The 23118-nt window shown below is 42.2% G+C and overlaps 1 protein-coding gene across 1 annotated transcript in view; it reads right to left on the bottom strand.

The window, feature by feature from the left end:
• Positions 1-13651: 13651 nt before the first annotated feature.
• The window catches only part of LOC147894823 (pentatricopeptide repeat-containing protein At4g21190-like), a 49827-nt gene continuing 40360 nt past the window's right edge, over positions 13652-23118 (bottom strand). The window contains exons 7-9 of the mRNA XM_087384745.1: positions 16284-16299; positions 15672-15891; positions 13652-13714 (exon numbers count right to left, since the gene is read on the bottom strand). Coding sequence (XP_087240871.1) covers positions 13694-13714; positions 15672-15891; positions 16284-16299 — 257 coding nt within the window. The 3' untranslated portion in view covers positions 13652-13693. The remainder of the gene's footprint in view (positions 13715-15671; positions 15892-16283; positions 16300-23118) is intronic.

Below are 23118 nucleotides of genomic sequence, written 5' to 3'. Positions count from 1 at the left end.
GAGATGTTTGTTCACAGTAAAGAGATGAGAAACTGAATTTGTCTCAGCTGAAAATATCATATTCTTTGTTTGTACCTTTGCTGCTAGCCACTACTCCAAGCTTTATGCCTGTACGTTGATCCACATTGGTTGAAGCCTTATCTCTTTACTTGTATCTCTTCACAACAAATGCATAATCCGATCACCTTAGCTCGATCAAAGACCCTTTTATGGAAAATCAATCATATGATTCTTGAGAGTTCCTACCAATACTAAAGAATCAACCATGATCTCAACCTTCAAAGCGGCATGAACCACTGATCTCAATTTTGTGGGTTCAAACATGTCTAACTCATGGTAGATAAATCTTTAAAGGTGGTACCGAAAGCTTTCAAGCTTGCTCTTGCTTTGACTCATGCTTAAATGTCTCACAATGCAAGACTAAATCTCACAAGTCTGGTACACAAGGATTTTAAATAAAAACTCAAACTCTATTGAGATATGACATCCTTAAATTCCATAACTTGCAACCACAAAGAAATCGAACCCTCCAAGAGGAGCCACAAGGTTCATCTTGCACCTTGCCTAATCTTCCATGTATAAAGTAACCAAATTGTGAATTTGAGAAAAATGCACCTCATACAACCAACGATAGTGTATTGGGTGGATAATTAAAAAATTAGAATAAAAGAAAAGAATGATTGAAGAACAATTGAAGATTTTGTGTGCCTACTCCTAGCTAAATGCATCCCCGATTGAAGAAGTTTGTTTAGTCTTGCAAATTACCTATAAAAACTATTGATAACATGAATGCTTTAAATACTCTGGGAAAATCAATCATATGATTCTTGAGAGTTCCTACCAATACCGAAGAATCAACCATGATCTCAATCTTCAATGCCGCATGAACTAGTGATCTCAATTTTGTGGGTTCAAACATGTCTAACTCATGGTAGATAAATCTATAAAGGTGGTACCGAAAGCTTTCAAGCTTGCTCTTGCTTTGACTCATGCTTAAATGTCTCACAATGCAAGACTTAATCTCACAAGTCTGGTACACAAGGATTTTAAATAAGAATTCAAATTCTATTGAGATATGACATCCTTAAATTCCATATCTTGCAACCACAAAGAAATTGAACCCTAAGAAAAAGAATGTGATAAAATATAAATTGAACCCTAATGTGGGTTGCCCAAAGTCCATAAAAACTATTCAAATAGATGGCCGCACTGGTATCAGAGCTAGGTTGCCCTTTGCTCCTACACACCTCCCCTCATCTCTCGTACCCTTTTGGACAAGTTGTCACAAAGAAATCAAATTTTGATGCAAAAAAGGTTGCCATCTACGCTTGCTTTTTAATTTAACACCTCAATTTTTGCATGTCGAGAGCTCTTGGAGCTGCTCCTCAATTGGTTGACACCACCTACAATGAAAGTGCCACTTTTGGAGCTGATTCCGTGGCAGCTTCATTTGAAATATTTGATTTGGGTTTGTTAAACTATCATTCACGGATCCAATCTATGCAAACAAATGAAGGCATTGTGCTCAAACAGTCAAAATACATTTATGAAGTGCTACAAAGTTCAATCTTTCAGGACTTTAAGTCTATTTGAACTCCCATGGAGCGGGCCCAAGTTGAGATTGTCCATGCATGATGTAAGTAACCTTTTGATGTTGTTGTATACACTCAAGCTATTGGATGCCTAGCAATATCCATCCAGATATTCGATCCGTGTATTCTAGTTAAGCAGCTATATGCACAATGCAAAGACACAACATTGGTGTGTTGGAGGGCATGTTTTCAAATACTTGCAATGCCGTCATCCTCTTGGTTTTTTCTATGCTAGAGGAGTTCACTTTTATTTGCACGCTTTCAATGATTCAAATCGGGTTGGGGATTATGATACTAGACCATGGATTACATATTCACATAATCACGTGCACTTTCAGCATGAATTATGTACGTGAACATCTTTTTTTGAAAGGACGCCAAACCTTCCCATTTTGAATAAACAAGAAATTGGCAAACTATCATCAGTATTTTTGTCAATACCATCAATAGATGGTAGATCTACGACTAAAAAACAACATATTACTACTAGTAGAATTATTACGACTGCCAACAAATGTGATGGTGTCGACAATAAAGATGGTAAAAGACTATATCATTGGTACTGTTGTTATTACAAATGATATAGGATCCATATTGCCGGTAACAATATCTTTATTGCTTGTATAGAGATGTTACATGGAGTTGGTACAACCGCGGTGACCTTATCACCGTGCCTATGTAAAGAATCCATCCGTGCTCCTACTATTGCACCTATGTAAGCAACCCCTGGGATTTTTTGGCTTTAGATTTGAAAGATAAATTTCCCTCTTGTCTTAAGCCCCACCCAAGGCTTGGCCTAAAGAGTGGTTCCTAGTCCCTGTGCCCACAAGGCATGAGGCTAAATGGGACTATGTCTCAAATGCAGCTACTTGGACTCCCTTGAAGGACGAGTTGATTTTTGTCTCTCATTTTTTTGCATGCATTCTATATCATGCACTATATGTTGCATACCACAATTTGCATAAACACGTGGATTTTGTACATGTAGCTATAGTATGCAATTCGCAAACTTTCGGACATTTTTTCTTGTGAGATGGAATGTTACGATCGCTCTTAGCACAAGCATGCTTTGTTAACAAAGGCACAACATAACTAGTTAACCATGTGCATTGAAAGTAGTTATTAGAGCATATAAATAGCATGTTTAAGAGAGAGATGGACGCCACAATAGAGCATGTAGGTAGGTTTCATAATTTGAAGAGCAAGTTTTATAGAGCACATGAAGACATTACTAGAAGTAGATGCCCAAACCCATGTGCTTGTTAGCATTATAAAATGGGAGCCTGATGCATTGCTTTGGATTAAATCCATCATTGACAAGTTTACACATAGTTTGGAAAATCGTGTCCTACATAGATGAGGACAACCTATTAGATAAACTGATAGATAGTCCATAGGTCCCAAATTTAATCATTTTATCGAGCCATATCTCTTTCTTTATGATAAACGTCACAAAAGTAACATTTTTTATGTGACTAGCTCATTGTTGTAGCTTTTGGGTGTCGCCTTGTTGTGCCTTGTCTTTCAAGATGACAATGTCTCCTCCATTCTAGCTTTGTTTTAGAACCAAGCATTTTAGAACTTTATGGAACAATTGACTTACGCACTTTGTATGATCACAACTTGCTCCTCTGTAGTCCCAAATATTAATGTCGATGACTTCTTCTAATTCTCAGTCATGAGGGTCTTCTTGTCCGATGGTAGGACTCTACAAAGCCCATATTGCATTCCATCGTTTGATCTATGATACACGGGCAACGTCGACAAATGATGATCTTTATAACCCAATGGTATGTTGCCAAGCAATACAAGGGCACTACCAAGACTCATAGGCGAGAAGTAGGAAGAGAGATGGCCATGCAAATAGCACATCTTATCCTTGTTCGAGTCATTGTTGCTACCCGAGAGAAGCCCTCTAGACCATCATGCCATACTTGAATGGTGGGAGCCTTCTCAAATTTTCCTCAAGCTCTCATTGAACGAAGGGTCATCATGCATTACGTTGATGCACACGTGAAGCGAGGAGCAAAGATTAGGGTGCGTACAAAAGACAAACTAGAGGATGCACTCAAAGGAGAAGACGTGGTGTAGAGAACCAACTTCTCTTGTGCCAATGTGCACCATGTAATCCATGCTCTCCTCGTTGGACTAGCGCTTGCATCAAGCCCAATGGTTCCATACAAACTTTGCATCAAGCCCAATGGTTTCATACAAACTTAACACCCTGACAACATCTTGCTCGATTTTACTTCAAATGTTGCATAACGAGTTGGAATCAGATTAGGGAATGGCATAAGATATTTTACAAAATCATAGAAAGGTATATCAAGTTGGAATCATTGATTAGGAAATGGCATAAGATATTTTAGAGAAGCATAGAAAGGCCTTTTGGAAAAATGAAGGGATTGCAGGACCAAAGTGATAAGGATTAAGGACAATGAATTTTCCAAAGCAAGCAAGATTATTCTAAAAAACATTGGCTTGCACCAGGGTTATAAGTTTTTGCACTACAAGGGCAATACAATTCACAATCCGATGTGTTTGCTTCTTGGTTGAATTATCACTTAAATGGTGCAATTTTCTTTGATGCCCATAAATATTTCTGTGGGGATATTTGCATGCCTAACCAATCACTTTTGTAATCCTTAGTGTTAACACATTGATCATAACATGATGGCAAAACACCCATCCGAGAGGATCACTTGAAGATGCAATGCAAGCCTTGTTATTGGCTATGTGGCTCATTGAAGAGATGAACCTTGGTCTAAAGCTTTGCGGAGTAATACAAATTCTGTTTACATACATTTATTTTTCGATGATGTAATAAACCAAAGTTGAAGTCTCGTTTTTAAGCTAAAATTTGCATAATACATCACATCATGTAGCATCGTCATTCATCACATCATGTTGCATCATCATGTATCAAGTAAGCATGCAATCCTCATAACCAAATTATGAAATATTGCTTCCAAGCAATTGCTATACATTAGGGGAGAATTGGGGTCTTCAAAGGGCCCCCAATTAGTGTTTCCTAATTTCAATGGGAGTGCTCCTTTTTGTGGGGCAATGCCATGCTGAGGTGGAGGGTGGGCAGACCTGGAAACATCCCCTATTGGCTACTTCTCTTACATCGGGGACCACTCAAACCATCCCCCCCCCTCAACCCATGCTTGACCCTTCTCCCATATGCACCTCCCCCAAACAAACCTACAAGCCATTCAAGAGGTGGTGGGCCCTTTTGGGCGAATTTTTCCCCCTTCTCAACTTGTTACAGGCATGTCCCCTCCTTTTCTCTGGTCCAACTCCATTCTCCCTCCATTTTTCAAATGTGGGAACTCATTTGGCATCTTCTCTACCCCCTCCAGCTCTGGTCCATTGTGTTTCTCCCTCTCCGGCACCTCCTGTAGCAGCTGCTCATTCTCTCTCCATTCCTAGCTACAGCACCTCCTACATCAGTAGCTGCTCATCCCCCTTTGCTCTTTTTCCCTCCATTCCTAGCTACAGTACCTCCTGTAGTGGCTGCTCATCCCCCTCTACTCTTTCTCCCTCCATTCCTAGCTACAACACCTCTTGCAGCTTCTCTCAACCTTCAGTTGCATCCTCTATACCTTCTCCCTCTCTCTCCCTGTATCAAAGTTGCTCTCTCCCTCCAAGCTGAACTTTCTAGTCCACTATTGCTGTTGTGACCTCTGTACAAGCATGGTGAGGAGACCATACATGTACTCTGTGTCCCATAGGAGCAAAAATGCACTGGGTGAATGGGTGCCTTGCACCTACAGCTTGAATGATTGGATAGTCATGAGAGGATCTACCAAGGGTCCACATAAGCTTCCCAAGAGCAAAAGAGGTGATCTTTTGCATGAATGGAAGGGCCGCATCATGAAGTTCAAGCTTGGGAAGAAAGGATGGCTTGCAAAGGTGCAACACATCTACATGGGGAAGGACATGCGCCTTCCTCCGTTAAGCAATCAACAATACCATCGCATTGTAAGTCTGCATTTTGTGTAAGATTTTGAAGTGTAATGAGTCAGTTTGAAATTGTATTTTGAAATAGAACCAGTGTAATGAGTCAGTTTGAACTTGTATTTTGAAATAGCACTTATGCATAGTAGATATATTTCCTTCAGACTTTGAGGAGTGGGAACCAGTCGAGTGCTTCTTAGGTAAGTTTACTGCCATTCGTGAGGATTTAGGAAGGCAAATGCATGCTGGAGAGAAGTCCTCTGCTTTGAAACAGAAAAATATCCATTGGTATAATGCCAAGTACATTACTCCAAGGACAGCATCAGGCTATGGCCATCTTCAATGCATTACAACACCACAACTTGAAGACATGGATTGCAGCATGGTGGACACAAGAACAATGCAATCATACAAGGAAAAGATTGCAAAGGATGTGGGCATGGTCATGAAGTTTACATTTGGCTCTAAATGGGTAAGGTTGTCTTGGTTTATGCCTTTGCACATTTTTGCTTCTTGTTTTCAGAATATCCAGATGCACAGAACAAAAACCATGTGGTCATGCAAGTGCCTACATGAGAATGCCCTTAAGGAATTGCTTGGGGTGAATTGGGGAAGCAGGTCAGGCGAAAAAAGGGTAATTTGTTTCAATGCCATATATGTAAGGACAATGTGGTTGTCAAGTACCACATCTCCCACCAAATGTTATATTTTGCTTTCCAATATAGGCGTTGGAAGAAAACAGGTGGCAATTGGCTCCCCCTTTGACTCTAACGATGATGATAATACAAGGGTAAGTTTATGTATTGGTTCTCATTTAGGAGATGTCAAGAATGTGAGTGTCACGTCACATTGGACTCTCAGGGACGTGCAGGAACACATATTGGTCATGGAGGATGGCATGTCTGAGTCCTTTCACTTTACCTTAAATGGTGAAAAGGTAGGAAAGCATGCAGAGAAGCTCGTACATAGTGCCACTTTTATCCCTCCTGCAATATTGAAGATTGTAAACAATGTGGGGTGGAACAATTGTGGATTTTGACATTTTCCAATTAATAGTGGTGCAATTAATTTTGATGTTTTGAATGGTTTTGTTTCATGTCAATTTTGAAGACCTCATCAAGTACATGCAAGACTACGTCGCGAGTTTTGCATATCAACTTGATGACTCTACAAAAAGATGGGTCCCAATTGATTAATTGAAGTACTTGTTCAATCAAGAACCCAGGTTCATCAAGCGTTTAAATTTCTTTCGAGCCCAGCTCACACCCTAGGGTTTAGGGAGGTGGACACTGATGACCTCCTAGCATGTGGAGTCGTCGGAAACACAGGAAATAGGCTCCTATCCTGGGAAATGACCTTTATTTTTCTTCTCCAGGAGGGATAAATGAAAGAGGCCTCGACCTCAAGCCCAGACCCTACACCTGCACTTTTCGATCCTCTTATTTCTGTAGATGAGCCCAACATCTACAATGAAGAGCCCATAGATGAAGAAGCTGAGGAGCGGGAAGCTGCATTGGCCCTAGAAGTGCTCAAATGACCTCCTGAACCCCATTCTACTTCTCAAATTCCATCCACCTCAGGCACCACTTGTGTTGACCCTGCAACAATGATATGGTTTCTTGCTCTCCTTCTTGTCGATGGAGAACAATACCTCTTTCTCCATGACATAGAGGTTATGTCTCCAGGAGGATGAAGCTCTTGGTGTCCTGTGTGGATACGAGGTGGACAGCAGATAGTGCTTCCAAGCTCTCAAACAATGAACTACTGCTGTCATCTCCTTGTCATGAGTGGGGTAAGCGACTATGCAAGAACCTGGATTTTTGGGAGCAGATGATTCAATAGAAGAGGTTCTTGCTTTAACACTGGCCCAAATCAAAGATGCAGAGACATCAATCTACTCCGACCTACCTAATGTTCCAGAAGAAGCCTCCACATCTCACTCCAGGCAACATGAGGCCTTTGGATCCATCCTCATTGACAAAGAGGAAGGGGTTGAGCATGATGACTCCATAGTGGTAAGAAACTATGAGCTTTGAATTTCTTCTCTCTTGGTATACTTTTGCTTTAACGGAATTCTAATGTAATGTTGGACTATTGCAGGAGGCATTTGAGGTCGACCTATTCTCATCTCGGCAACACCTTGTTCGCAATAGCTTCGGCCGAGATTTCTCACTGTCACATTACCTTGGCCAAGCAAATGCGCGCTTTGTGGTTATCCACAAAAAGTTTTCTCAACATGGCACTGATGACCTTCTGAAGTGCAAGGCCTTGTCACGAGTGATTGGTCATGCTGACATCAATCGCAATGCTGACAAGGTCATTTTGGTGAACCGCATGGCTGCCCTCAATGCCTTTGGAACCAATTTTCAAGGTATGGCATTGACAGCAGCATTCATGTCCTTGGCCAGCAACGATAATAGCGTTGACTCTCTATCAACTAGGTTTAGAGCTAGGAGTGTATTTGGGAATTCAAAGCCCAATGTTCTCAGTGTTTTAGAGAAGAGAGAAAGGCTCTGAAGCCTTTTTGTATAGAAATTTTATTTTATATGAATACAGATATACTTTTTATACAGTGCCCCATTTTGTGTTCTTTTACAAAATTTATTTTATACTATCATTGTATTTTGTGACTTTAATTGTTGTTGGCATTAATATTTTCATTCACTATTCTGTTCAAAAGCATGCTATCAGATAAATATTTGCACTATAATGGTCATTTATGAGCAATCCAGTAAGAATCTCACCATGCGACAGAAGGCAAATGTGTTCGGCATCGCCAAGGTCAAACAGGCCCCATACGTGCCATAGCGTGTTTTTGCTTTTCTGGGCTCCCTACGCGATGCCCAACACATTTGCCTTCTACGCCATGGTGAAAAAACATCATTTGAGCACTCAAATTCACACTGAACTTGCATAAACTGATGGAAAGCATCACATGTTACACTAAATGAACCTAAACAGCATCTAGGGCCTAAGGGAGGGATCGGAGCGGATGCGCTTGGCGAGGGTAAGATCCTTGTCCATCACTGTTACTCTTTTGGTATGCATAGCACATAAGTTCGCGTCTTCAAAAAGACCTACTATCATCTACTCCGTTGCCTCCTGAATTGCTCCCATAGTGCCTGAAGTGAAACGCACATCATCCTTGTAATGCTGTGCTATTTCACGTACAACACGCTGGAAGGGTGCACAGGGAATGAGATTGTCCACAGTGGTTTGGAACTTGCGGATCTCCTAAAGGGCCTTTACGCCTAATTTTTTGTGCCTTTTAATCTTTGGGGGACCCTGCACTGGCCTCTGGACATGGCTCCATGGTCACTTGTCTGCTTTGAACTTCTTTCGCCTCTCCTCCCTTGCAACCACCTCTTCAGACTCCTCTTCCTGTGTCTAGTGGGTCCTTCGAGGTGGCTTGTCGCGCTTAGGGGTTTGCTTTGTCCTTGGTCTCTTTTCCTTTTCATGAGACTGTGAGATAGCAGGCTGAGGCTCTTGCTCAGCTCGTACTAGAGGCTCCTCATATCTGATAATTTTGAGGCACAGAGGGTTGATGGTGCTCTTCCGTGTGGTTTGCTTGGTTGGAGGATTAGGGCCAAGGTTCATTATATGTACGAGCCTGCCAAATACTTCCTCTTGTTGTGGCCCTTGTAATCTCTCCATCTCCTCTCTTTGCCTTTCTTGCTCCCCTTGTTGCTCTAGATGCTCCATACCAGGACCCCACAAAGGAGGGAGGGGCAGTTGATCAGGATTGACTGGACTATTTTGCCCCTCTTGGGAGACCTCTCTACTTCCATAGTTAGTTATGTGGAAGGACAGACAGGACCCCTGATCGTGCTTGGATCCTTCCTCGTGCTGAAATTCCTCATGGTGTTGAGATCCCTGAGATCCCCCATGAGAGTCGAATGGTGGGGACTCGCATTGCTTGGACTCTTGATGATGAGAACCGCCTTCAGATCCCTCTTGATCATTGCCCTCTTGGCCATTGGGGCTTGCAGTGTGTTCGGAGACCATGGAGTTGTGAGGAGGACAATGGGTAGCGTCTAAATGACATCCAGTGAGTCTAGCAGTTTGTTTAACTCGTGCCATAGAAATGAGGGATTTTAGGGTTTTCAATTGCTTTATATAGTCTTTTTTAAAGCACTTTAGGGTTTTTTAAGTGCACCCCCTCCCCCCCCACTCTTTTGTCGTCGCCAGTTCAATAATACTTAATCTTCGCCACCCTTCCTCCCAACCCACTCACCCCTCCGCCCTGCCATGTCGCACATGCAATTCTGCAATTTTCAAACAAATTCGTGAATTTTGGAATCTATATTTGACTCAAAATAGTGTTAACTTTATTCATCAAACATTTTACATTTGAAGCTCTCTTAGGACCCAACGCCTCCCCTGTCTGACTTTACGTTGCAACCAAAGCAGCGCAACCCCTTGGCTCCGTGTTGAGGACTTTCAAGCAGCACATCTCCTTGTCTTCTTGACATGTCAAACCGCTTTTGCGAGCTTGAGACCTCTACCTTATCGCGCTTGAGAGTCCTGGCCTCGAGACATCTATAAAACCAATCGAACATTTCGTGTAGTGCATTGCTTCGCGCAATACCACCCCCATGCCTTGTATTCTTGAAGTATGCTGCCTTTGCTCTGTAGTGTGATTTCTCCATTCCTTGAGTATTCCAAATGGACAGAGGGCCCCATTGCTCCACAAACCATGGTGGATGTGCGTAAAGAATATGCTGTAAACAAAAACATTGTATTAGAAACATAAACTGACTCAAGTTTAAAGCACAAAATTTCAACCTAAGGAGGATTACCATGTAATGTGTAATATGTGACTCCCCCCATGCTTCTACCATCAATGATATGAATTCTCCTAATGCTGTCCTGAATCTCTCATAATAAAGCTCATCTGTTTGACCTTGTCTAAGCAACTTTCACATTGCCTCCGTGAAGTCCCATTAGTGAGAGTAGTTCTTCAGCTTTTGCAATGCATTATGCAAATACTTGCTATGGCCTCAAATTCCAAGCATAAACTAGATGGAGATATAGTAACTTATCAAGTATACACAGTTCAGCACGCAAAGTACACACGTGTACCCGCTCCAATGGAATTGGTAAAATGGGGTCCCACTTAGGATCCTTTTTGTGATGATCAGGGACTGCACTTTGGTTGCAAGAAAGGATGTCATTTTCCTACTCTAGGCTTCCCTTTTGCATCTTCTGAGAGTGGGTGCAATACAAGCATGTCCATTAGGGATGTGAATTATCTCTTTAGCCACAAAGCATGATGAGTGGGAGTAGTCTCCTAAGTTTTTAGCTATTAAAGATGTCTACTTTATTTTCAGGAGTTCCTAAACCCCTGAAAACATATTTGATAGCTCGAAGCTAATTTAATTACGTCCATCCATCATGCTCTAGAAATGCCTAAAGAGATAATTCACATCCTTGTACTGGTTTTCAGTAATGAATTTTTTTGTGCATCAATGATCGTAATCAACTTGAACTAGACGAGGTAAGGAATTTCAACGCCAAGAAGCACATTAATTCTTTCCTTCACCCCAAGGCTTGGCTGAGGGAGCGATTATTGGTCACTATAGTCACAAGGAGTGGGCTAGACATGAGGACTACTGAGGTGTAGGTGTCGGGACTCTCTCTCGAAAGAACTGCTATGCTTCTTACTAAATAGACCTAGATCTTTTGGAAGCGAAGATTGTTGAGTGTGTAGGATCGGAAGAGATCAAGTTGTATTATTAGTCATTGTGAGCTACTCTCCGCATATGTTGGGGTTGGATCATTGATACCCTTTGTAAATCATTATCATAGCACTATGGTGATAATTCAATCTTAAAAGAATAGGAAACAAACCATGGGGTACCATTAGGGGAGAATTGGGGTCTCAAAAGGGCCTCATAAGGAATGGATTAGGGAATGCTTAGTGGGCTATGCAAGGGGCTTGGAGGGTCCCAAAGAGGCCTAACCCAGCCCAACCTAGGTGGGTTAAGCCCACATTTGAGCCCACCTCTCGGGAGGGGGCTACTTTTTGAAATTTGAATTTCAAATTTCGAATCTCCCTCCCTCCCTCTCTCTCTCTCTCTCCCTCCCTTCCTCCTCCTCCCTCTCCCTCTCCCTCCCTCCTTCTCTCCCCTCCTTTGTCTTGCTCCTCCTCCTCCCTCCTCCCTCCTCCCTCTCCCCTCCTCCTCCTCCTCCTCCTGGCTCCTCCTCCCTCCTTCCTCTCCCCTCCTTCTCCAGCCACCCAGGCTCCCTCTCCTCTACTCCTCCCTCTTGCAGAATCTTTCCCCTCCTCCCTCCTGTAAAATCTCTCCCCTCCGTCTTGCTCCTGCTCCTCCCTCCTCCCTCTCCCCTCCTACTACTCCTTCTGGCTCCTCCTCCCTCCTTCCTCTTCCCTCCTCCTCTAGCCGCCCAGGCTCCCTCTCCTCTGCTCCTCCCTCCTGCAGAATCTCTCCTCTCCTTCTCCCTCCTGTAGCATCTCTCCTCTCCTCCTTCCTTCTACAGCAACTCCTTCCCTGTAGAAATCTGGCATCCAAACGTTTGAGATGAATGCTTTCAATAATGTTTACATGGATGTAGAGAATTTGTAGAGAGCCATGGTCAAATTCTATGGGATGAGAGAAGAAGGTAAGAGAAATTCGCTCTTCATATTCAACTTTATTTTTTCTCATTTCTATATCCTTACTGTATTTCTCTTTCATTGTACAGATGGCAAGCTAGTATTTGTCATAAAAATAGATGAAGCTCAGTTGGTAAAAGAGCACAAGCTAGAGAGGGTGAGCATTTGTATTATGAACGACGCCTTGCGTTTTGCTCAAGGGGATGAGGAAGTTGAGTAGGGTTTCTCAGTCCAATCTAAGAAGGACATATGGTGGCTTGCAACCTTTGAGACCCCAAAGGAGTGCCACGAGACATTGAAATGGGTTTTGGAGAGAAACGACATCCCGTCGATTATTCGAAGACAAGAGGCAAGGCAAACATTAATAGTAAATGGGCATGGAACATTTCAAGTTGAATGGCATCTAGCTGGTGATTTGAAGACCCTTAAGTGCTTATATGGTTGTAATACAGGTGCAGATGCAAAGTGATGAGAAGCATTAGAGACATGGCCTCAATGTCGCACTCTTGCATCGGCAAAACATAGAAAACAAAATTGGAATGATACAAAGAACACAAGGATGACACACATAAATCAAGAAATGGTCCAAATCTAGACTCCATTAGTGTCCTGCAAGTAGGTGTCAACAATGGGTACTCAAAGGTCGCTTGCAAATGGGCACATAGTTGAGGTTTGATGCATGCAAGCCACATATCGTGTTCTACTAATCCTAAAGAACAAGATTAAGGCAATTCCAAGGGCATGAAAAGACCCCACAACTAGGACCTCACAAATATAATTGTGGTACATGCAAGTTAACTTCTGTAACTTGCATGTACCACAATTATATTTGTGTGAGGTCCTAGTTTGCCACAACTACAAGTCCATGGTTAAAAAAGTCAATCATTTGCAACCACCATGAACTCTCTCTCGTCACCCACATTCTCGTGCGACTCAATTGTGATCCCTTACCCCAACACACTAGATGCAAGAACTATGGACTTCAATCCTGCCAAATGAAGAGCGCTCGCAAATCTCGCAAGCTTTGAAATATGCAAGAAACCCAAGAATGCTGCTACTAATAATGCCAGACTACCACTGGTATTGTCATAATACGAGCGATATGTAGACTATTATCAATGGCAGTACCTCAATAGCTCACTAGTATCAAGGGTATTACAACCAATTGTTCTATTAATACCACCAATTGTTCCATTAATACCAAAGGTAGAATTGAATTTATTGATGGCATATTTATTTGATTTACCAATTATTTTTCCAAGTTACCAATGTCATGATATTATTTTTGCATATTTTGGACGCATTAATGCAAACATAAGAACGTTAAAAAAATCCTTGTACCAAATAGTCATAGTGGAAATCATTTCTTTATTAACAGTTCATCCGTGAAACAATCCACCGTGGCATCATGTTGTGAAGCTTAATACATGCCAATCTTCACAACTACAATTGAATGTGTATGGCTCAAGAGACCTTCATGGTGGTTTGCAACTATCTACTCCCATACTCGTTGATAGTCGGAGTGTCATTGGAATGGCAAGTAATCCTGAGTTTCACATAAACATGAAACACATTGAGATTCATTATTATTACCTCAAAGAGAGGTTAGATTCAAGAGATTAGTTTGATCTTTTGTCCCACACATCGAGGCATTGCAAATCTTTTTACCAAAGTCCTACATAGAGAAAGTTCAAAGCTTCCCACAAAGCTCTAGGCTTACTTCCATGGTGATTGACATCACTCATTGTACAGGAGGACATTGGCACGAAATCCTGTGTTTCATGCACACACGAAACACATTGAGATCCATTATCATTATATCAAAGAGAGGCTACACTTAGGAGAGATCAGTTTCATCTACTATCCTGCACATCGGGCATTGCAAATCTTCTCACCAAAGCCCTACCTAGGAGAAAAGATTGAAGCTTTCCCCAAACCATTGAGCTTACTACAATGGTGATTGAGATCACTCCTTGTACAACAGGACATTGTCACGACAGGGGGCTGTTTGAAATCTTGTACTATTTTAGGCAATGGCCAACCTTCAAGTTAGTTAGGACGGTTAGGGGAACTTTTTCCTTTCTAAGGCTTTTTCCCCTATTGAGTTAGTATACCTTTGTAAGACTAGAATAAGTCCAATCATACAAATTTAGATTTTTTTGTTGTTCTAAAGATGAAGAATCTACACAGAAAATAAAAGAGAAAATGAAAGAGAAGAAAAAAAGAGGTAAACAAAAACTTTTATGAAAAAAAAAAGAAAGACATACTTAGAAAGCAAATTAACACTTATGTCGTCATCAGTGCCCAAGCATAAGCAGCTGTACTGGGTTTCTAAAGACCAGTTTAGTGAGTTTTAAACTCACCCTAGAACTAGAGGAAGCCTTGGCTACCATGCATATTTTGGCCCATAACTAATAGGCCATTCCCCCATGATGCACTACTCATCCACAAGGCCATTGGATGATGAATTACTTAAGGACCTATAATTCGAGACATGCAAGTTGGATCCAACGATCTGGTGGGATGTGATTGACCATGTGCAACCCTGAATGTGTTTTACGATTTGAACAAGGAGACCGCTCAAGCCTATCCATCTATGTAAACCACGAGCAAAGTGTCCATTGCATACCTATAGTCATTTTTTGGATGAAGTTTCAAATAGAAGTCATCTAAAAAGACCAAGGCTGTGTATATCTCCTAAAAGGGAAAACTCCAAATTGATAATCAAAATGAATTAAAAATGGCATAGGAATAGTATGATCGTATGGACATATATCCATAAGTATAGCACTGAAACGTTAGCATCTTTCTTACACGAATCTCATTGAAAGGGAGTTTGAGCTGAAACGCAAGGGTTTTCCTTGCATATAAACAAATCTGCTTTGAAGAAAACGGAAACTGGGCCAAATGTCAGAATATTCACCATTGTGAAGTCAAAGCGTAACTGCTGCTTTAAAAGAGTATTTGAATGTTCATAAACAAGCTTTCCTAGTGTTGAGTCGTGTACAAATTCCACCTTAGACTAAAAGGAAATCGATATACTAGAAGAAACATCCGATGATCTCACTTAAAGAGCTAGCACACCCTTCACAAACTATAATCCTGATGCTCTAGAGCAGAACACATATCTTCCCCTTTACAATGCCATTGTACAAGCACTTTACAGTGATGAGAACCAATCAATAGAAGTTTTTGTTCAAGCTTGGCTTGGTCACGTTAAGCAGTAAATACAATGACAGAACTAGCATTCACGTCTTACCGATAGCTCGATCACATCGTTTCTGTTAAATCAACTGTGGTTCAAAAACGCCCCTTCTATTCCTCTTTGCAGCTATCCAAACCTCAAAGCATGCTTTGGCACCAATATAAGGTATTTCATTAAAATACCAAATCTTCAAACTAGAACTTGAACCGTCAGACAAAACAAAAGACCACTAATCATGCTTAGAATATAGCATGCAGTTCAAGAATGTTCCAAATAAACGTTACTTTATAAATTGTACCTCGTCCTCGACATTTTGTGTAGGTCCAACTCCATGACTGTATTGAACAAATTCTTGATCTTCTACTCCATCATAATCTGTGAAATCTTCCTCCTGGTAAATTCCATCTAAAACACCATCATCACCAGAACTATTACACAGACTCGTCTCCTGAAGGGTGATAGCTGGCTTGTCTGAATTACTATCCATTTCCAGCCTGCCCCGACCTTTAACACCACAAAAAAGACAGCAGAATTCACCTTGCTTAGCTTGGTCTCTGGTTCAAGATAGCAGAAGCAATTTCCAAAGCTAAGAGGAAATGGCAGATAAAAAAACAAAGGCATGTTCCAACTTAAGATGCCATGCATCTCTGTGTATTTACTGGGACCCTATTGTGTATCCATCCTCCCACCCTCAGGAACCACTCACACCAGAGCCTTGGTTGCCACAACATTTGAGACACCTTCGATCTCTCTACTCAACCCCTATACAAAAGTAATCTATCCTTGAACTCAAATGGATGGATAACACCAAAATATCAGTTGCAGGCATCCGAAAGCATGCCAAATAAAGTGTCATCCACACTCACCACCATGGCCCAATAGCTCTTATAGCAATTTCACCAAGAATTTGCGACTACCTCCAGCCTCTGTACACATTCATGCATGAGAAAATACCTTACATCATACCATGTGAACTAACAACACCAAAGCTCTAATTCCAAGCATGCACACAGATTCGAGTCTTGCTTCAGCATCTCTGTGCGATATATACAGAGAAACATCATCCGTTCTCCCATAAATATGGACCGCATTGCTAGGATGTACTTGCAGTCGCTTGGATATGTTTACCAAAAACAGAGTAACCCCTGATTTCCCATCACATAGTCCTCTGTATCAAACATATGCTGAACATTTTTGCAGATGGGCTCATCCTCCCTCCATGTCGAAACAAGGAAGACCAACCGGCTCACAGAACATGGGCTGACTCTACACAGAGTTAGGGGATACTCAATTTATCTAAGCATTTCATTCAGTCTGCAAGCTTTGTTACTCACATATTAGCACTGCATTAACTATCCCATATCATATTATACTTGGCATTTCCTAGACATTAATAAACTCTCCTCCTCCTTCTCCCTCTCTCTACTAAATGTTTGCAACTTTAAACCTCATGTTCTGTGAGCTGGTACACTGCTGCTAAGGCCCCAGCACTTCCACTCTCTCTCTCTCTCTCTCTCTCTCTCTCTCTCTCTCTTGCGTGCGCGCGCACGGATGATCACGTCAGATAGTTTTCTTGCTGTCACAGATTATCTGTGGTAAGCCATCAGTCCCATATCAATTAGTTCTAGCGGAGCATCCCCACTACAGCTTGACACAGCATTCCAGGTTATCACATACCTCTACCGAGTCTGGGGATTATGGCTCTTATACCTCAGGCCGAAGTAGCTTGCCATGGCTGGCCCTTTCTTCATCCATGACATTAGCAGTAGAGGGCGATCAGATGTGTAACACACGTACATGCAAATAGAGTTTGGGGCTCCACATGGACAGATTACCCCTATTTCAATATAGCATTGAGGCCCCTTCTGTTTGCTCACCTATCACGAGGTCAACCAGGTTATCCAAGAGAATCTCTTACAATTAGCTAGAAGCTACACAAATTAAGGATCTGGTTGGCATCGATCAAAGCAGTTCCGTGTCTCATAACACCGACTGCGCATTGAGAGTGCGTGGGCTGAGGGTGTACCTATAGAGGGCCACATGTGTACTCTATTTGATCAACAAGAGGTCCAATCGGAGGAGAAATTCGCTTTCAGATGCCCTATGTACTATGAAGTCTGAGGTCATTACCATTGTCTCGTTACAGATGGTTTCAGACCCCTCTCCAGTTTCTTGTCTTACCCACATCAAAGATGCCTGGCAACTTTCATTCATGAGGCCATTTGACATAGAGAGCATTTTCTCAAGACACATAGGAAAGACCAGGGTTGTCTAGCGAGATGTCACTTAGAGCATAATCTTTGAGTTTTCTAGCCAAATAGCAAGGGCCAACAGTCCCTAGGGAGATGGCAGAGCCAAGGTTTAAAGCGAGAGATATGACAGCCTCTTGCTATGACAGCCTTGCCAAAGGACTCCATGTCTCTCGCGAGATACGGAGACACACCCGATGGGGGTGACAATGGCACTTATCTGACACAGGCTATGGCGAATCGCACACACAGACCGCTGTTAGCACTCTATCACACGTTTTATGCCACCGCAACCTCGTACACCACTAGACTCCACCTTGGACTTAACCCAGATCGTCCCAGTGATGCCAAACCACAGCTTCCATCCTGTCCATGGACTACATTTTTATGTATTAGTGTTTCTATGATTATGTTATATTTTTCTAGGATGTTGATGCCCCAAAAGATTGGCCCCAAATGCTTTGGAGCCCCTTTCCGTATTTATTTATTTCTTCTGTCAATGGAATATGCGTTTACAACAATGGCTCCCCCTTGCACTTTGCTTCACTGGCAAGTCCACGGTCCAAGTCAATTCTTGGCTTCAATAGGCATCCAATTCCAAGCACAACTAGTACCCAATTGCCAAGGCAAGGCTAAGGCATCCCCCAGTGTCTGTGACAAACTGAAAGCTAACAATGCATTCCACAAGGCATCGAGCTTGCTAAAGAGTGTTTGGTAGTCCCACAATCAAATGTCCAATCTCTCAAGGCAACAATACAACATCACAAATCCCGAAATGCATAAGTGACCTCAAGGCAGGATGAAATTCACAACACTGATCCTCTGGCACTAATCTAGGCACATCCTCTATGTCTAGATACCCATCTTTCAAGGAATAGTGACTGGTGGACTGTCCCTCTTGCAGTTGCTTTAAAATCTCACCAAAATCTGCATCATTGGCATATTGCTCTCTCATGTCTTCCAGATCCCTATGATAGCCAATAGTTTCATTGTTGACTCGGAGTCTTTGAGAGTCGAGACAAAGCATCTGCCACTTTGTTTTGAGCTCCCGGAGTAAGGACAATCTGAAAACGATATATTAAGAGCATATTTGCCAGTTCATGTGCTTCTCGGAGAGCTTCGTCTGAGTCAAGAAATATCTCAGATTTAGGTGATCTGTCTTTACTGTAAAGTCTGCACCCAAAAGATAATGCTTCCATGTATGGAGGGCATGAATCACAACCAACAACTCTTTCTCATGTATTCCTAAACATATCTCGGCATCCCAAAGTCTCCGTCTTTCGTAGGTCACTACATGACCATTCTGGTGCAATGCAGCCCCAACACACTCTCCACAGGCTTCACAATCCACATCAAAAGGTTGATACAAATCAAGAACTATCAGAATTGGCTCTGCGGTCAGCTTCTTTATGAATGGAGTGAATGCCTTCTTCTGCGGAGAACCCCATCTGAAAACTGCGTTTGTCTTGGTTAGGTCGTGAAGTGGAGCGGCCATATCCGCAAAATGCCTTATAAATCTTCTGAAGTAAGAACTTCGGCCTAGGAAACTACGGGCTTCATTTACAGTTTTCAGCTTTGGCCATTCCTGGATGAATTGGATCCTTGCCGAATCCATCCATATCCGATCTTTGGATATTCTATGCCGCAAATAGTGGATCTCTTCTAGAAAGAATTCACTTTTCTTTTCATTTGCATAGAGCTAGTGATTTCGCAGCTCTTGGAAAAGAGTAGCAAGATGTTCCTTATGCTCTTCTTCGGACTTAGAGAAGACAATGATCTCATCGAAGAAGGTACCTAAAAATTGTCTATAGGGTCAGAAGATACGATTCATCATCCTATTGAAGGTAGCCAAGGCATTCGTTAACCCAAAAGACATCACCAGATTCTCCTACAGCCCAAAAGTAGTGCGAAACGATGTCCTGTGCACATCCTGTGGCTGTATCCTGACTTGGTGATAACTACTCTTTAAGTCTATCTAGCTGAAAATTGAGGCCCTCTTAAGCTGGTCCAGCACATCATCGATGCACGGAATTGTGAATCTGTTCTTGATGGTCATCTCGTTCAATGCGCGATAGCCAACGCACATACAAAACGAACCATCTTTCTTCTGTACAAGAAGTATTGGGGAGCATAATCGAGAGGAACTCGGCTGGCTCAGCCCCTTGGACAACTAGTCCTGCACTTGGGCCATGATTTCTTCTCGTTGAGTTCACTAACTCTGTATGGGGACCTATTAGGTGGTTCACTGCTAGGGTATAAGACATCTATGCCATGTGGTCTTCATGTCTCTCAGGGGTTGACTCCCATGGTAAAGCATCAGAATAACAATCTTTAAAGTGTACAAGAATTTATCTTTATCTACCTCATTCATTTCAGCATGCATGGGAGGTAGAACACATAGTGATGTCAAGTCCCATTGATCCTGAAGGGATCCCCCATGAGCTCATATACATTACCTGAGCTGTGGTGAGGCACAATCTACTTCAAGTTAGGTCTTCAGTGTAGGGGAAAAAGGGGAAGAGGCAACAACACGGCAAAGCGAGAGCACCCCAAAGTGAAGACATTCTTTGCAATGCGTGCAAGCAATCCATTAGTTAGCAGATTTCAAGTTTAAGATCTTACTCAATTATTGCTTTTGCATCTTAACAAAATCTGCTGCAGAAACTATATCGAAGTAATGAAAGCAAACCTGCAACAAGAAGGCAGAGACCTTAAATTGAGACTCTTAGAGATGAGGTCAGTGAACTAATAGCAGGGTTCATCAAGATATGCAATGCATCTCCTCCACTGTCACCAAGTTGTAAATACTGCAATGTCAAAGTTTCAATTGATCATAATTAGTCTCTCATTTATTTAATTATATTCAAAAAGTTATTTTTAATTGGTCAAAGTATTGACTTTGGTCAAAGATACTTAACCCTAGTTAAGTATACTTAACCACAGTTAAGAAGACTTGGCGTATGCCAAGAGGGTTAACTATGGTTAACCAAAGAACTTCTAACTACGGTCAAAAAAAGTTGACTTCAACCAACAAGACTTGGCTTCGACCAAAGCAGGTTGACTTCGGTCAACCTAGATTATTATCGACCCGATCAGAGAATTCTGGTAATTAAGACGCCTTGACCCAAGGGTTGGCTTTGGTCAATCGCAAAGTTAGCTATTTATGTGCACATGTTTGCGTGGTGGGGACGCCCACATTGACTAGGATTAGTCCACAGATTGTTATCTGCATGCAAAGCGCTGATCGTTAATGGGTGCCATGGTTTTGCGATTTAGTTAATGGTTGCAGGTACCAAGAGGGATTGAAGGCCCAAGCAACATGGAGTCTCACAAGCGACCAAGAGTTGTTCGTATGACCCACTGCTACAAAGACCCCAGAATTTGCTCAACGAGGCATGTAATTAGAGTTAGTATAGGATTTGGTTGGACAAGTGACCCCAGAATTTGCTCAACGAGGCATGTAATTAGAGTTAGTATAGGATTTGGTTGGACAAGTGGCATGTTGCCAAGAAAGAATGAGCTTGTGAGCTCTTTCGTACACGTAACAATTCTTGAAAGGAAGCAGCCCGTGTGCTCTTGTACTCAATAAATGGACTACGAACTTTCCGATATACGGACGTAGCAAATCGTTCATAAGCATGACGAATGTCGCTGGAGCATTGGTAAGTCCAAAGGACATTACCAAAAACTCATAGTGACCAAACCTGCTTCTGAAAGCGGTTTTATGCACATCCTCGGCTCTAATTCGGATCTCATGGTAGCCACACTTAAGGTCTATCTTGCTGAAAATCACGGCTCCATGTAATGCATCTAGCAAATCATCAATCCGAGCCATCGGATACCTGTGCTTAACAGTGATATTATTCAATGCTCTGTAATCTATAAAATGGCGAAACGTATCATCCTTTTTCTTCTTTAATATCACTGGCGAAGCAAAAGGTGAGAAACTTGGTTGAATCTGCCCCAACTTGAGGTATTCTTCCAGTTGTCTACACACCTCCGCCTCTTCAGCAAAACTCATTCTATAGGGAGGTCTATTTACAGGTTCTGCCCTCGGGATCAGTTCAATCTTATGCTGAACTTTCCGCTCTGGAGGTAACCCATAAGGTAGTTCATCCCTAAAACATTCAGAGAACTTCTCTGTTATAAGATTAGCCAGCTTGGCCATCTCACCACTTTGCGTAACATCAGTGCTAGCCGAAGAATCATCAACCGGCTCTACCAATGCTGTGCAAAGGAATAAAAACTCTACTTGAGCTTTTCGGATTTCCATCATGGAAACCAACGGTCCCTGAGGTATATCTTTCTCCCCTCGCAAGACATAAAGCACATCATTCATCTTGAATTGATATACGTGCTTTTTCCAATCAATGGCTGGATTCTTCCTAGAATGCCACACCATACCCAAGGCTATATCTGCATGACAAGCTTGGTCATTTCAAAATCAAGCTTCTCAGCATAGTCCTGAATCCGAAGCTCCAACTGGCCATACTTCAGTTGAACTTCCATCTGCCATCTTGACTGTATACGCATAGTCAGATGGACTTGTCTTTAATTTCAGCCTCTTCACGAGCCTGGAGTTAATCACATTGTGAGTTGACGCCGAGTCAAACAACACAATGACATCATGATTAGCCACTTGCCCTTTCATTTTAATTAACTCCGTATCATTAAAGGCTGTATACCCCGTTGCTGCGGGCTTAGATAGGATGTTATCAGGTGCACTCGTCACTAGCTTAGCAACAAACCCACATAACAAACAAGGTACTAATCTCTGAGAAGGTCCCGCCAATTGCATCTGCATATGTTCCGCATTGGGACTCTCCTGCATTTCCACGTCGCATTCAGACATTATCATATTAGCCGTGCGACGGTCTTTATTCAGTGGACAATCTTTTCACTGATGTCGCTGAAGGCGGCCGAAGCACAATCCTTCTTTTCTAGCTTTCTCTTTTTGTTCAGGGGTCAACGAGGACTTTGACCAAGCCCGGGCCGCCATTGGAGTTATTTTTCTTTTCACCCCAACGGTGGTACTTGTTTTTACTGGTCCCTCAACCGGCTTCACCTGCTTGGTTTGGCCACTTGGCTGCGAGACACTTGTCTTTGAAGTCCATTTCCTCTGAAATCCCCCTTTTTTCGGGTACTCATACTGAGTCCCTGCCTGCACAAATCCACCAGATCTGCCTCTGGCATCCTCATAGTTCAGGGCTACTGCAATAAATTCATCTAATGTAGTCACATATTTAGCCCGAACTTCCATTTTGATCTTGTCGTTCAGTCCATAGATATAGTCTTTTAACTGAACCGACATAGGGAGAGGGTCTGTTATTTTCATGACACATTCCCTGAATTTGTCAGTGTACTCTGCCACCGACAGACTCCTCTGACGAAGATTTCTGTAAGCATCCCAAGCTCGGGACTCTTCATCAGGTAGGAGAAAGTGTTTCTTAAATTCAGATTTAAACCCTTCCCAGGTGGTAGGAGCAACTTGATCCT

The sequence above is a fragment of the Dipteris shenzhenensis genome, chromosome 14 (assembly GCF_047967505.1).
Source record: "Dipteris shenzhenensis isolate YYH24624 ecotype China chromosome 14, Dip_SZ_1.0, whole genome shotgun sequence".
NCBI lineage: Eukaryota > Viridiplantae > Streptophyta > Polypodiopsida > Gleicheniales > Dipteridaceae > Dipteris > Dipteris shenzhenensis.
The sequence above is the reverse complement of the archived record's forward strand: the minus strand, read 5'-3'. Positions and strand labels throughout refer to the sequence as shown.